At 34.8% G+C, this 15,132-nt stretch overlaps 1 protein-coding gene across 3 annotated transcripts in view; it reads right to left on the bottom strand.

Annotated features, from left to right (window-relative positions):
* Window positions 1-15,132, bottom strand: part of FAP (fibroblast activation protein, alpha) — a 74,384-nt gene that overhangs the window by 47,514 nt on the left and 11,738 nt on the right. For 2 of the 3 annotated variants that reach the window (XM_011947093.1, XM_011947092.1), the window contains 6 exons: window positions 8,304-8,402; window positions 7,262-7,356; window positions 6,300-6,374; window positions 5,442-5,494; window positions 1,658-1,730; window positions 867-987 (listed from right to left, as the gene is read on the bottom strand). In XM_011947093.1, the coding sequence (XP_011802483.1) occupies window positions 867-987; window positions 1,658-1,730; window positions 5,442-5,494; window positions 6,300-6,374; window positions 7,262-7,356; window positions 8,304-8,402 (516 nt within the window). The remainder of the gene's footprint in view (window positions 1-866; window positions 988-1,657; window positions 1,731-5,441; window positions 5,495-6,299; window positions 6,375-7,261; window positions 7,357-8,303; window positions 8,403-15,132) is intronic. The other variant, XM_011947094.1, reaches the window with a different exon arrangement.

The raw sequence follows: 15,132 nt of genomic DNA, 5'->3' as shown, positions 1-15,132 counted from the left end.
GAATAGCTATTTATCAACTGAAATAATTTATTTAATGTGGATGTGACATATGTCATACTTTGGTTATGAAAAAAATTACATAATCTGAGTTAAGAGGAATAGTTTAACCTTTAACTCTATATCAAACATCAATTAGCCTTGTTAGAAAATGACATTAATCAGAAATGTAATTTTTTAAATGAATAATAAACATGTCGGCAATAATTAATTTTTTCTTTCAGGGCAGCTTCAGGTTTTTTAGTCACCTAAAACAGCCAAAACAGAAAGAATTGTAATTGTACTACAGAGTGGCATAAACATTGAAAGTTACATTTCCCTCCTAGGAATTAAAAAAAAAAAAAACAGAGTTAGTTTAGATAGATAGATAGATAGATAGATAGATAGATAGATAGATAGATAGATAGACAGATAGATAGAGACTAGAAGTCTTTTAAAAGTCCAGTTAATTCCTGAATTGTACATTACCAAGAATGAGAACAAAATCAACAGAGTATCAGAAAGTAAAAATATTTTCCCATAAGGTAACATAGTTGTTCAGTTTTGAAAAAAAAATTTTTTTTTCTAAAGAAAAGGTAAACATGAGAAAATGTACTAATGCAGCACCTGAGGACCATATACGTTTTTGGATTATAAATCATTACTACCACTTCATAGTAATGTTAATGAAAATCAATTCTACCAGTCTTGTGATAACAAGAATTTGTTCTTTTAAAATACGTATGCCCTATTCGTAGCCTACAGACAATTTCCAGCAATGCTACCCTTCATGGAAATAAGATACTACTCATCTAAATCTTACTAAACATATGAAATTATTTTAAACTAAAAGCCCAAAGCATTAACAGTAGAAAAGGAATACAGCTTACCTTCATAAACCCAGTCTGGGATTCCATTAAATATTTTATTTTCTCTTCCATTAAATGTTATTTGAAAAGGTGGATCTCCTGGTCTTTGTTTCAAATAGATATTGTTTTGATAGACATATGCCTAGAAGTGGTGGTAAGGGGAAATTCCACAACAAATTAAATGAAGGCTGTATATTTATTTTAGTTATTCCTCTAATACCTTTAAACAGAGTGGTAATAAAGATACAAAAAGGATTCACAACTAAAATATCATTTTAATAGGTCAAAAAATCCAACCACCTTACATTAACATCAATTATAAATTTTAAAGTCTGAATCAAATAAAAAGTAAAGCCTATTATTTTCTTAGTTGTTTCATTACCCCCAAATAAATAATTATGTATATTGACAGAAAGTCAAATAAATCTCTGAATATTAATAGCTAGCCAGATCTAATCTTTATTTAGAGTCCTTAAATAAGAGCTTGGACCAAATTTCATGTTGTCTGAAGCTAGTCTGGGAAACTTGTGAAAACCATATTTTTCCTGAGCTTTCTGGCACAACGCATTCTGGCTGAGTATAAGGATAAAGTTTTTGACTGCTATATTTAAAGAAGTCTATCCATGAGCTTGAGATTTTGCGGAATTCTCAGATGGGTTTCAATTTATCAAAACTCTTCCCGTTTTTAACCACTAAAATAGTCATGAATGTATTTTTTTTTTCTTTCAGGCAGGGAAATTTAACAAAGGCCAAAATCAAATGGCTCCTCTTTTATTTACATGATTAAACACTTCAAAAATTTAAACACTTACTAATTTACTCCCAACAGGCGACCAGCATAAATACTGAATTGGACGAGGAAGCTCATTTCCTCTTACAAATTCTCTAGAAGGAAAGAAAGAAAGAAAGAAAAACAACAAGTCTTGCTGTTTAATGCAAAAAAATTAATAATCTGTATAAGCAGAAAAAATAAACAAACAATTAAAATTAAGGCTCATTCCCTCTGCACCTACAAACCTAATGAAAAGAATGCAGGAACGAAGAACTGGAGACATAAGTGTTGATTTCTGTTCTTCCAGTAGTTACTTAAAAGTCACTTAACTTTTCTGGGTGTCAGTTTTCTGACCTTTATCGTGAGGTGAATAGATTAAATACTTACAGACTGTCAAAGTGGAGAACATCTCTAGAAATTATCTAATACAATCCTCTCATTTTATAGAAAGTAAATATGAGGCTTAGAGAGCTGATAGAACTTTTTAAGTCCACATTGCTAGTTCTTGGCAGACCTTGAATTAAACTCAAGTCCTTTTAACCCCTGGGATTGTAAAATTTGCACACACTAGACTGAAATGGTCACTGAAGTGCCTTCCAGCTCTGAAATTCTATAATTGTGCTGAAGTTTAGTATGTGCTCTTCTACATTCTCATTCACAACCCCCATCTCTGTGAATGCATATGCATTTCAAATTTTTGAAAATAAGATGCCATTTGACAATCTCCCCAGGGATCTGACTTGAAATCAGAAAAGGAAAGGAACATCTGATCTCAAGCTAAACTGAAAAACGGATTGTATACTGGGCAGTATGCCTTAAGCTTGTAAAGTCCTCCACCCATGGGGAAATTTCAAATAGTCTATTGGCCAAAACTCTCACTTTGATGCTTAGAGTCACTCTGCAAGTATTCAGTTAAGTGACTTGCATTGTGGAGCTTTTGTAGTTCTTCAGCAAGAATGCATTCAGATTTTTATAACTGTTACAGAGTCATAGGATGTCATGCTTACTTTTTGACTTTTGTCATCTTGAAGATTGGATTAACAGTTTCATCAAGACTGCCTTCATGGGAAAGCAAAGCAAGACCTGCCGCCCAAGCACAATTTGAGGAGCCTCAAAAAAGACTCCTGCCCAACCCCTCCAAAAGAAGCTCTCCAACCTGGACCTAACATGTGCCTGACATTTCTGCCTTTCCCATTCTTTTAATGTTTGGACAGTTGTGAAGATCTGTAACACACACTGCCTTGATGTAACTTTTTAGGTGCTTGCATGAGACCTAGCAAGTAAAGAGGGAACATGGCATAGTTTTGAGTAGGGAAAGTGATTGCCTTGGAAAGTGACCGTTGGCGCTGCAATGAGAGTCTTGGCCGCCAGAGGGCAGTACATGAGCACCAGGCCCATGGGTGATCGGGAACATGTTGAAAGGGATGCGAGAACCCGGTTAAAAGATTGACCCAGGCCTGGCCGGCTCGCTCACGCCAGTAATCGCAGCACTTTGGGCGGCGGATTACTTGAGGCCAGGAGTTCGAGACCAGTCTGGCCAATATGGAGAAACCCCATACCTACAAAAACACAAAAATTAGCAGTGGTGGCACAAGCCTGTAATCCCAGCTACTTAGGAGGCTGAGGCAGGAGAATTGCTTAAATCCGGGAGGAGGAGGTTGCAGTGAGCTGAGATCACACCACTGCACTCCAGCCTGGGCGACAGAGCGAGATCCTGTCTCAAACAAAAGAAGAAGACGTTCTTCACCTGGTTCACAATTTGTTCTCAAGCTCATGTTACCTTTGATACTGTAACATTGTCTCAGTTTTCTGCATGCAGTGGAATCATCTATGCAATCACACAGGCAGCACTAAGCTAAAAATCTCAGCGCATGTCTCAAGCCACCACAGCTGCCATTTTCTGTTTGCTGAGTCACTAAAGGTATGAGAAAAGGCGAGGGAGGATGCTTTACAAAGGCGTTCATCTCCTCAGTTTTGCCTACCTAGCTTGAAACCAGTACTGTCTTGTTTTCTCTATGCTAGATTTTTATAGAGTCTTCAAAGGCATGTAAAAGACTTGAAATTAGTGGTATTCAGGGAGGCCTGGAATCTCAAACAAATTTGCCATCCATCCTTCGCTTCCTAAGTTATGCTGTATTTACCTGACTGCCCCCTCCCCAAATCTGAAATACTAGATAGTTGTGCAGAAAACAAAGAAACAAACAACAAAAACAGTGATTTGATTAAATTTACTGCAGAGAAACTAAATATTTAATGCGATTTTAGGCCATAAAGCTTATATAATCCATGATTAAAATATTAGGATTATCATTTTTTTGAATGCTGTTCAATTTGGCGAGCCTCAACAAAAGAATTTCAAAATGATTAAAAGAAAAACAAAGACATGATGAGAGCCTTGAGAAATTGGACTGAAAGACTAAGATTCCCCACTCACTAATCGAAAGATTTCTTAAGAGTAGGGCTGGTGCCCCAAGCTCATTTGCATCTCATTGTTATATGTGTTTCACATAGAAGGGGCTCAATAAATATTTTTAAAATTTGGTGATGAATGGATTCAGAGGCAAGAAGGACTCAGAATGCATTAGATGAATTTTAGATTCTACTTTAAGAAGCACTTGCTATTTCTTAATTTGACAGTTTAAGTAGATCAGAGTAATTCTTTTCTGAACATTTGAAAGAAGTAGATAGATAATTTTTTTAAAAAAAATTGTGCTCTTGCTAGACAAAAGGGGATTTAGACCAGAAGTTTTTTTTCAATACCTCTTCAAGCCATATAATTATTTCCCCTTTTATATAACAGCAAAGAGGATATCACATTAAGATGAGTAGCTAAGGCAATTTATTGTCCAAACTTAGCCAGGGTGATTTTTCTAAAGTGCAAATCTGATCATGTCATTTTCCATTTAAAACCCTTGAATGAATCCTTATTGTCATCAGAAAGAAAGATCTAAACTCATTTTAATGATTTCCTCATTATTATTTGGCCTATGCTTCCTGGCTTGGCTGTTCCCCAACCTTACACCACCTCCTACTAGTCAGCAGGCCCCTCCCTCAATTTCAAACAAATTGACCTACTTTGCATTTCCCAAACACACAATGCTCTCCCTCCCCCTTTTAGGCCTTTACATATTCTTCTTGCTGCCAGAAATTCTCTTCGTCAATCCTTCGCCTATCTGCACATTCATTTAATTTTTTCTTTTAAATGGTAAATGCTTCAAACAGTTAACATATATATATATATACATATATATATATATGGAAAATGGTATTTGTCTGACAATTTATCTACCAACTAAATTCAAAAGAACATTTAGTAGTTTACATATCAAATATTTTTCCATTTTAAAAATAATTTTAACATTTTGTCATTTTTATGATAATTGATTTTAAAACAATTAATGGAGTATGTGTTCAGACACAACTAATGCTGCACCTCTCTCCCTCCCTTCCTCCTCCCATCAGTGAAATAGCCGCTCTCCTAAAAATAGTGTCTCATTCTCAAGAATGTTTTTGTGCTTTCCTATATATGTTTTGTCCTTAAATAGCACATGTTTAATTTGATCTTCAAAAACAGAAAATCCAAAACAATATTGTGAATAAAGATACAAAATATTAGTCAAATAAAGAGGTGGGTATCCCATATAAGTATTTTCTTGAATTTTGTAAGCTTTATGGGTACATATATACTGTATTACTAAAAAGTAAGAAACAAAGATCAGTAAGAAGATAAAGTCTTCTTAACCCCAAATCAGAGTTTGGAATGAAAACATTCTAACATTCTAGGTATTAGATTTAAGTAGTATTGATAAACAGAGGTGATTTACCCATTGCTAAGGTCATAGATGTAATATGTTGCTGTGTAAGAGTATCTCCAAAGCTGTCAGAAAGAAGAAAGACAAAAAACAAATTGCAATTGTTAGAAAGCTTATATCAATAATGTATAATCATATATCATCCAATTCAAAGTTCAGAATTATAAAAGGACTACTTTCACAAGGCACAAGGAAGAATATGTTTCAATTCCAAATGAGTCTTCATTTAAAGAGTCTTACTGTGGACTTTTGTGCCGTTTGTGCAAGTTCCAGAACTAATCTCAGCAGTGATTCAACCCTCACTCCATAAAAAGCATACCCAAAGAAATTTCCTAACATAAAAAGCTTATCTTTGCATACTCTATCCCAGAAATTTTCCCTTCATGTTTTACCTGTATTGAAGCAAAACCACAATGATTTCCACAGTCCATAAGGAATACCCTGCACCTGGGTAATTCATTCTAATTATACCCCTTAAAATTGGGTAAAGAGAATTTCATTCAACATGTATTTTTGCTGCAAAATGCTTGCCTTTCTTTGAGTATAGTTTTAAAAATAATAATGGAAACAAATGAGTAAGAATATTTGGCTTATAATTCTTCATGAACAAAGCTCTTCATTTTCTTGTTAAGTATGTTTGTGCTGTTGTTAATGAATGATGCAAGTATTATTTTGGACTCTGTTCCTTAAAGTGCTTTCACACTTAAACAAGCTCCATAAGATTGAAATATATCTTGCTGAAGATTATTGGTGACCAGGGCCTGAATATTTAGAGGTAAAGACAGACTCTTGCTTTCTCTCACTTTTTTAAACCACCTTGTGGATTAGTAGGAGATATAATTGCATATAATCAAATTAAATAGTTGATACCTTTGAATAATCACTTTCTAGATATACAAATTGCCGATCAGGTGATAAGCCGTAATTTGAAGCATTCACACTTTTCTGAAATAATGAAGAGGTTGATTAGAATACAGAAAAGATAACAAAGAGCCATGTAAATTTGTAGTTTTAAAAGAATATTATTAACATACTCCTACATACATAGAAAGAAGTTTGCTAGATACTATGGGAGAAGGATGCAAGAGATAATATGTACTTTGTGATTTCAAGAAACTTATGAACTTGTTAAGCAGTAACATACTACAAATTAGAATGTCCTATAAAAGATTCAATATAGCATTGCAAAATTATTAAGAAAGAAACAATTAAACTCAAATCAGAGGATTATTGATTGCAAAGAGAAAGAGAGTATGATCTAAACTTGGTTTTGAAAGATTAGTAGGTTTTTCAGAGTGGAGAGAGTTGGAGGACTGGCAGCCCGGAGGACAGAACAGTTAAGTGTCCATACTTTATAGCTACCACTTATTAAGCACTTATTCTATGTTAGGCACTGCCCTACGCACTTGTAAATATTATTTCATTTAATTCTTTTATTAAACAAAAGAGGCATTATTATTCCCACTTTACCAAGGAAAACACTGAGGCATAATAAGATTGGTGTAGTGAAATCCTTTACCCAAGATTTCACGACCAGTAAGGGACTGAGCCAGGATTTGAACCTCAATTGGCCTGACACTAAGGATTGAGTTCTTAACTCCTATCTTATGCTATACTATATTCAAAAAGGAGGAAAGATGTTAGGTGATTTAGAAGAAGCCAAAGACAGTAGTCTAATGGGATTAGCAGACAGAACTGGAAGACTCTAGTGGAGTATGGAGGTGGGAAGGCAAGTTGTGTCCAGATCAGGTGCTAAGACTTTGAACTCTGTTTCTTGGTCAATGAAGAGCTGGCAAAAGTTTCTGAGGGGGACGATGATGTTGGATACATACCATGGTTCTGTTACTCAAAATGGTATATGATTGTCCTGTTTCAATATTATAAAGTACTATATTGTTATCTGCAGATTGATGAAGATATTCTTGTCCTTTAAACAAGAAAGAAAACAAAATTTAAATGGGCTCTCTTAACAGGAAATGCATTCCTAAGAGAAGAAACCTCTCCTGTTTCACAGACCTACTTTGTTTTTCCTCTCTGTCCAGTACACATTGCTTTGTGAAATGTAAAATAGTAGGTTGGTGGTAGAAGGAAGAAGGTACAATGCTTTGTTCTACTTCACACAAAGATGCCACATTTGCAAACAGCAGCCCTATTTTAGCTGATTCAGGGTGCTTAGGAACACAATTTTGTTTTCTCTGGGTTACAAAGGGGATAAACTAGTTTCAAATGTACATTTCTTTTGCAATAATAAACATAAATTATATTTAGATTGTGTTTGGTTCAACTTGAAACTCACTTTGCATTAATTTTATTTTCTTAAGAGAAAAACTTAAAATATTCCATTTTGTTCAGTGACACTTAAGATATGCAACTAAAACTTCATAGACTGTTTAGTTGATCTCACTATTTAGTTGATTAGATTTGCTTTATAACATCCTATTTTGAAAAGCTATATGAAAATACCGATTTCATGACCCTTAAAGGGTTCATTGTCAGATTGAGATTTGCCTGTTCTCCAGATTATCCAGATTAATAATGGAATTTCTCTTTTGGTAAAATTTTTGTGACTTCTCCTATATAAGAATATATCTACCATTCTCAAAAGTGATTACAGACATTCAAATTATTTCAACAATGCTTTTTCAACGTTTCTTTTTCTATTTAAAACCCTATTGGCCTCATTGCTATGGGACAAATCCAGTATGAATGGCTTTGTCAAAATAATGGTTTTTTGAGCACTTGAATCATTCAGATAATTGTTCTTTTGTACATTTCAACTGATACGGCTTCAGTTACTATAGAGATGCATTGGCACTGAAATAAAAACCAAACAAAATACATTAAAAAAACCCTAAAGATAAATAATGCACTTACCTGAAATCCAGTTTGGAAAAAATGTTTTATAAGAAAATGTCCCATTTAAAATATCCTTCAGTGTGAGTGCTCTCATTGTATTTTCTTCAGAGTTATGAACTTTGGGGGAAGAGAAAACACATCCTTATTAAAAAGAAGGTTAACAACTCAAATAAATTCTAAGCCTGGCCTTCATCTATTCTTTCTTATATAATAATATCTGCTATTTGCTAAGTGGTTGTTGAACTCCTTTCGTAATAACTATTAATTATTAATAATAGTATCTCCTTTTTTGTGGATAGGATAAGTAAGAATTAGGGAGGTAGTTTCACTGCCTGGAAGGGAAAACTGGCTGGAAACTGTAGGGGAAGATGACGATTACAAAGGAAGGCCATGCAGAGCATGGTTCTTCAGGCAGTGAAGAGTTGTCAACATTTTCCAGAAGGAAGATGAGATGAGGTTCCAACGACTCTAGTCTTTGCAGAGCTGGGATTACAGACTAGGTAGGGTTGGCTAAAATCCCACTCTCTTATGCAGTTCACTGTATTTCCTCACATAGGTTTGGTTCAGATTTCAACTGATTTATCAATGGTATATTTTAGCATCCCAGTTGATCAAATGAGAATGGCCAGAACCCTTGCCTTCAGAAATCTCAAGAGAGGCATTATGAATATAGGCTATTTTCTCATACTGACTATGGACTTTGAGAAAAAGAAAGCAGATCGAAAGGAAATAAAACCCCTTGATCTATATAAAATATCTTAGAAGTCCCAAGAGTAGAGGGTTTTCTATAGAAAAGCTAATCTAATGTAGCTCACAAACCACAAACAAATTCAACCTATATTTGAATCCTTCAAAACCATTGTGTTTTTCAAACGTGATCTTATTCTCAGAACAAATATTCATTACAGAGCCCTGAAGCAGTCAGATACGCCAGGCAGATAATAAGGCAACCAAATCCCAATGCCCTTTTATATCCATATTGCCATTCTCCATCTCTCCCACTTTACCCCTTCCACAGGCCACTAAAACTTACAGGAAGATCCTATACCTTGAGTGCCATTTATGAATCTGGCATTTGCCCAGGTGAAAACAAAACTGTCAAAGATGGGAGTTGTAACTTTATCCTGCTATAAAACTCTTTTGTAGCCCTCCATGACTCTTCCGGTAAAGATCACAAATGATGATCTGGATGGACTACAGGCACTTGCTGGTGTGGGGCAGTCTACCCTGTCAGCTCTTCTTGCTCCTCTCTCATTACTTTCTAGACACTAACAAGCCAGGCTTTCTTTTCCTCAAATACTCTTTCTGTAAGGTGTCTAAAGCCTTTTCTAGTCTCTCACCTTTACTACTTAATCCAAAAACTATATACTTCCTCTGAGAAGCCCTTTCTGACCCCCTGGTTTAGATCAGGTTTCCTTTTACACATTCCCATAGACCATGTTCCTTGCTTTTAGAACACTTGTCTTGGTTTGTAATCGTGTGTATATTTGAGTGATTATTTGATTAATGTTTTCCCACAGTTACCATAAGGCCAGGAATCATGTCTTGTTTTTCTCATAGCACACCCCAAGCGTCTAGCACATACAGGTATCTAATAAATAGTTGTTGAACGAATGAATGCATGAAATGAAGCCTGACTGGATGGCTGGATGGCTGATTGGTTGGCTGGCTGGATGAGATGTGTGCCTTTTCTGAATTCCCTGCATGGTTTTTAGTAAGAAGATCTCTGGTGCTTTGGCTTGCTCACCAATATTATGAGGTACTGGACTAGAAGGTGTTGGCAATCTCTTCCAGCTATGCCATGCTAGATTTTGAAATCTGAAACTCAACCTGTTCTATTAACCTTGTAGTTACATTAATGTTCTGCTATGTATGTAGTAAGAGCAAAATAATAAAGTGGAATAATAACATCTTCTGTTGTTTTAACTGATTTACGCTGATGCATGTATGCGCCACACATTTGATTAGGACCATGAGTTTATTTCTTTCCTTAATTTGCGGCAACTTATTCCATGGCTGTAAGAATAGTGGCTGGTGAACCCCTTTGCAACTAGACACTGAATACTTAATAGAATTGTTATGCTATTTTTTAGATAATTATCTTTCTGTATTATCTGTGCATCCTAAACAAGGTTGTGTACACTATACATTTATTTGTAATGAAATATCTTCTGTTTAATGAAATGGTCTTATGTAGAATTCGTACCATTGATTTTTTAATTCTCATTCAGTGAATAAAAGACCGTTCTCTACAATAGCATTAGAATAATTGCCAGGTATTGTATTTAATGCAATTTTATTTAATTTTCCTAAGAACAAGTTGCAATCCGTTTCTAATGTAATAAAGGGAAAACTATAACACTATTTATAGTGGAACTTATTTTCCATTTGAAACGCACTTAGTTTGTGCCTACACAATCCTGAATATCTAGATGGAAAATTTAAAAATGTATTAAGTCCTTTTACTGTGAATACCAAGATCACCATTTTTTTCGAAGAATGTTTTTGATATTAATTCAATAAATGAATATAACCTTAGTTATTTTTTAAAAAGTATAAATAATGCTTCAGTTATGGCTGGTGACATAGTTTTCCCTATTTAAGCATCTTTGCATATAATTTTCCTTACTTGTATTATGCTTAATTGAGACATTTATAGCTGTAATTAATCTTCGTTTTCATAGAAGGCTAAATTAAGTGAGATAATTCAACTAAAACATCTAGCTCTATGTGTGGCACATGGTAGCAGTCAATACATGTTACCTTTTAGCATTATTGTAACTCATCAGTATTTTTCAAATAAATATTTTAGATCAGTGTTTCCCAAACAGATTTGTCCACTGGGAATTTTTGCTTCTGAATATCTACTAAAACCACAGTTTGAGAAACACAGTTCCAGACAAGGCTATTAGTATATACAGTTAAGCTTTACTTTTATTTTAGTTTAATGAAATTCATCAGTTATGCTTGAACATTTTGTTTATTGCCTAGCTCCATAACTGAACTGTTACAGTTAAAATTATAAGTGTAATTAGTACTAATATTGTACAATGAATAAATAAAACATAAAAAACAAGAGTTTCAAATTGCTTTTTAAATACCTACTCATTTTCCTTTTCGTATCATTAAAAAGCATTTTGATCTTATCAGATTTCTCAAAAAGATTCTAAGAATTAATTATTTATTCCTTTAAACCTCTACTTTTGTTTATCCAGGAAGGCTGGACTTGATACTGTATTTCATATTACTTCCTAGTTAGCAATTAATTTTATATGAGTGCGTAGTAGCTATAAATGGCAACAATCAATATAGATAACTTAGCATATGACTCAAAATATCTGTAAAGCAATTTTAAACATGTACTAATTGTACTACTAATTGCCATAATGAGAATAATCCTCACCATCCCCCAGGAAGTGATGAGCGGATATATGAATAACATATCCAGATGAGCCAGCTACATGTATGTGGGAATAGATTTCAGGCACAGATTGGGCTGGGATGATTACTCCTAACCTCATGTTAGCTTTGTAAACCATATCATATGTCATGTATCCAGGGCTTAGAAAGTGTAATTATGTTGATGTCAGGCTGGGTACATTAAGTTCATCCCCAATATAATCAGAGAAATTTAAATTAGGCATTCTACTCTTCTGGCTAAACATGACCACGTGTTCTTAAACACAGTGCAGTAATGTGTCTCCTTTGAGATGGTGCATTAAGTCACATGTTAGAATAAGAATAAAACATAAAGATTACTTAGAATTTTCAATCCAAGCTTTGATTCTTTGTACATATGGGATTTTGCTTTCTCAACATTTATCCAAATTTATTGAACATGAATTTTTTTTCATCTCTGTGTGGCAAAGAATTGTATGAGACATAGGTCTCCACCCACAAAAGTAGAAGCAGTGATTGATTTTTCTCACTATTATATGTTCAACTGCTAGGACAGTCCTTGACATAGCACAGGGGCTCAATAAATATTTGCTGAATAAAAAAATAAACCAACTTGACAGATTTTGTGTTCACTCGTTTTGGATAATTCCCCCGAGAATATATCTGCCCTTACTTTCTACCCTCTATTACAAGTTGTAAATTTCATGTGTAGACTCTTTTGCCTTCATTTAAATATTTATAAAAACTTGGTCCTTGGAGCCCCTTGGAGTGTGCTTATATAAAAAACAGATTCCTAGTACTTATCTCAAACCTACTGAATCCAGATCTCTGGGGGTGGGATCCTGGTAGTTTTAGTTTTTACCCAGCTTCTTTGATGATTCTTCTGCAAAGGTTCAGAATCTCAGTTTAATGATTTCACTGAATCTATTTTGCTCAATGGGCTCCTGTGCCTATCAGTAGGAATCATTCCTTGACTACAGACTCATTGTAGGTGGGTGAGGCTGGCCTGCGAAGCAATCCACATGTCATGGAGAAGAGATTCCACATAACTGAGTGTTGACCATGGCTTCCAAGGAATGTAAATGGCCTACTTTAATGTTTGTCCCCCTGTTCAATGACCTTGCTCATTGCCTTCAAATGCACTCCTTTTTAAGTATATTCCCTTTCCCACACCTGCAAAAGTGGACAAAAGGCAAGGGGACTGATTCTGCCCTAGACTAGACTTAAGTAAGATTATAGAAAAAGCATTGGGGTCATTATTTTCTAGTGTTTGGAATGTGTGTATGTGTGTGTCTGTGTGTAAGTCAGTATAAAATATATCTCCACAGCACCAAATACACTAAATGTTCTAGTCACCCAGAAAATATTCCATTAATAATTATTGGATGAATAAATGAATTTTCATGTCCCCTTCCAAATAATGTTTTAATGTTAAATGTAATTATTAGATGATTTTGGAAGATTAGCTTTGATATCTATAATTTTTAAATTCTAATTGTTGAACAAAAGTATACATGAATTCTGAAAGCATATCTCTCCTCTGTATATGTTAACACTTACTTGATTAGCTCTTAAGTTTTACCAGTGCTCTTAACTTCATTTTGGCCCATCTTTAGCATAGTTACTTATACATTGCTTAAACACTCTAATTAACTATGCTTTAATTATTTGCATTTTCAACTTATTAAAGCAAAGCTGAAAATTACTTCAATTATGAATCCAAGAAATTACAATTCACAGAAATGATTCACAAGCAAGTAATGATTTACTATTCTCTTAATTCTTTCTTAAAATGTGTGCTTCTATTAGGTTTCTGTGTCTGTTTCTGTCATGTGATTTTCTAGTACTGAAAAATTAGGAATGGGTGTCAGAGCAGAGACATTGGATGTTAGTACTAACGTTCAGCATAGACCAAATGAGAAAATTAAGTGGGCATGCAAATGGCTGGCAGGTCCTTTTGTTCTCACTTTTGCACTTGATTTGTAATTGATGCATATGAGGTCATACCAAGGAAAGGAACTAGGGTTTCCGGGGAAAACACATCCATCTTCCTGATGGCTCTGCAGAGATGCTACCTATGGGGAGGTATCATCTCCAAGCATCACACTGGGTTTTGTTTGTTTCTGGAGTGAGTTCCACAGGAGCAAGGACAGTAAATATTAGGGCAGGAAAGATACTATTTACAAGCTAATATGATCAAATTGGAACAAGACTGACAACTTTGAAAAACAAGTACATGAGGAGGCTTTAGATGAGTAATAGAAAGTGTTATAATTTATAAGTTATTGTATGTACCAAGCACTCTACATGCATAGTCCTGTTAAATCCTCACAACAACCATCTGAGGTAAATACTTTTGTGGACACCATTTTACAGATTAGGAAATGAAAATTAGCAAGGTGAGCTAACTTGCCTAATACATAGAAAAGCTGGAGTTTAAATTCAGTTGCATCTGGTTTTAGATACTTTGCCACTACACTATAATTAAAATGTAAGTGTACACATACAGCAACATACAACAAACACAAAAGTAGGCAAGAACCAAGCAACAAACAAAGGGGTAGAATAATTACACCTCAAAACTTAGGTTAAGAGAAAGTGAGGCAATTTGAGCTTTTTCAAAGCAAATAGGTTGCTAGCTATTACAAAGCTACTTACTGCTACTATTATTATTGTCTACTTGAATGTCTCAACTCTAATAGCAATTTTCCATGGTTTTCTCTATGAACAGCACTGAATAGCATAAGTTATTCAAAGGATTTGCTGGGATTTAAAAATAGCCTATTTGTGTGTTATTTTATTGTTGTGTTACATTATTTTAATTAGGGTTCATTTATTTTTCAGGATAACTAAGGCTTTCAAAGATCCTAAGATATAATCAACATAATGTTTAAGAACATGAATGGCAAATGACCCTCTGGTGACCCTGAAGATGAAAGCAAGCCTTGTTTATTTTTGAAGACCTCAGTCTCCTTTGCCAGCTCATTTTCCTCTAATCTCTATTTGACATTTTGTCGTGGCTGTTACTGCTGCTACATGTGGCTGGAGAAAGAGCAACTTTCCCAAGTCATTTCATTCTCCCAGGGTTTCTACTACATACCCCTGCGCTGAACCACCCCCTAACCCCACTATCACACCTGACTTTCACTGGATTGTCTTTTTATCTCCAGACATGTCTATTACACTTCCTCTTTAAAATCCCCACTATATATCTCACAAGCACTTCAAAATCAATATGTTTAATGCTAAGAAAAAAATTCCATGCTCCTCTTCCAAATTTATCCAAGTAAATGGCACCACCTACCATTCATGTAGTTTCTCAATACAAATATTTTGGTGTGATCCTTGACCTTCCTCTTCCTTAACCAGCACCCAGGCCTGCCAACCCTGTCTACTGCTTGTCTCTATTTCTACTGCACCCCCAGGGACAAACCATTTCACAGTCGGT

Source organism: Colobus angolensis, unplaced genomic scaffold (genome assembly GCF_000951035.1).
Source record: "Colobus angolensis palliatus isolate OR3802 unplaced genomic scaffold, Cang.pa_1.0 Scaffold259, whole genome shotgun sequence".
Lineage (NCBI taxonomy): Eukaryota > Metazoa > Chordata > Mammalia > Primates > Cercopithecidae > Colobus > Colobus angolensis.
The sequence above is the reverse complement of the archived record's forward strand: the minus strand, read 5'-3'. Positions and strand labels throughout refer to the sequence as shown.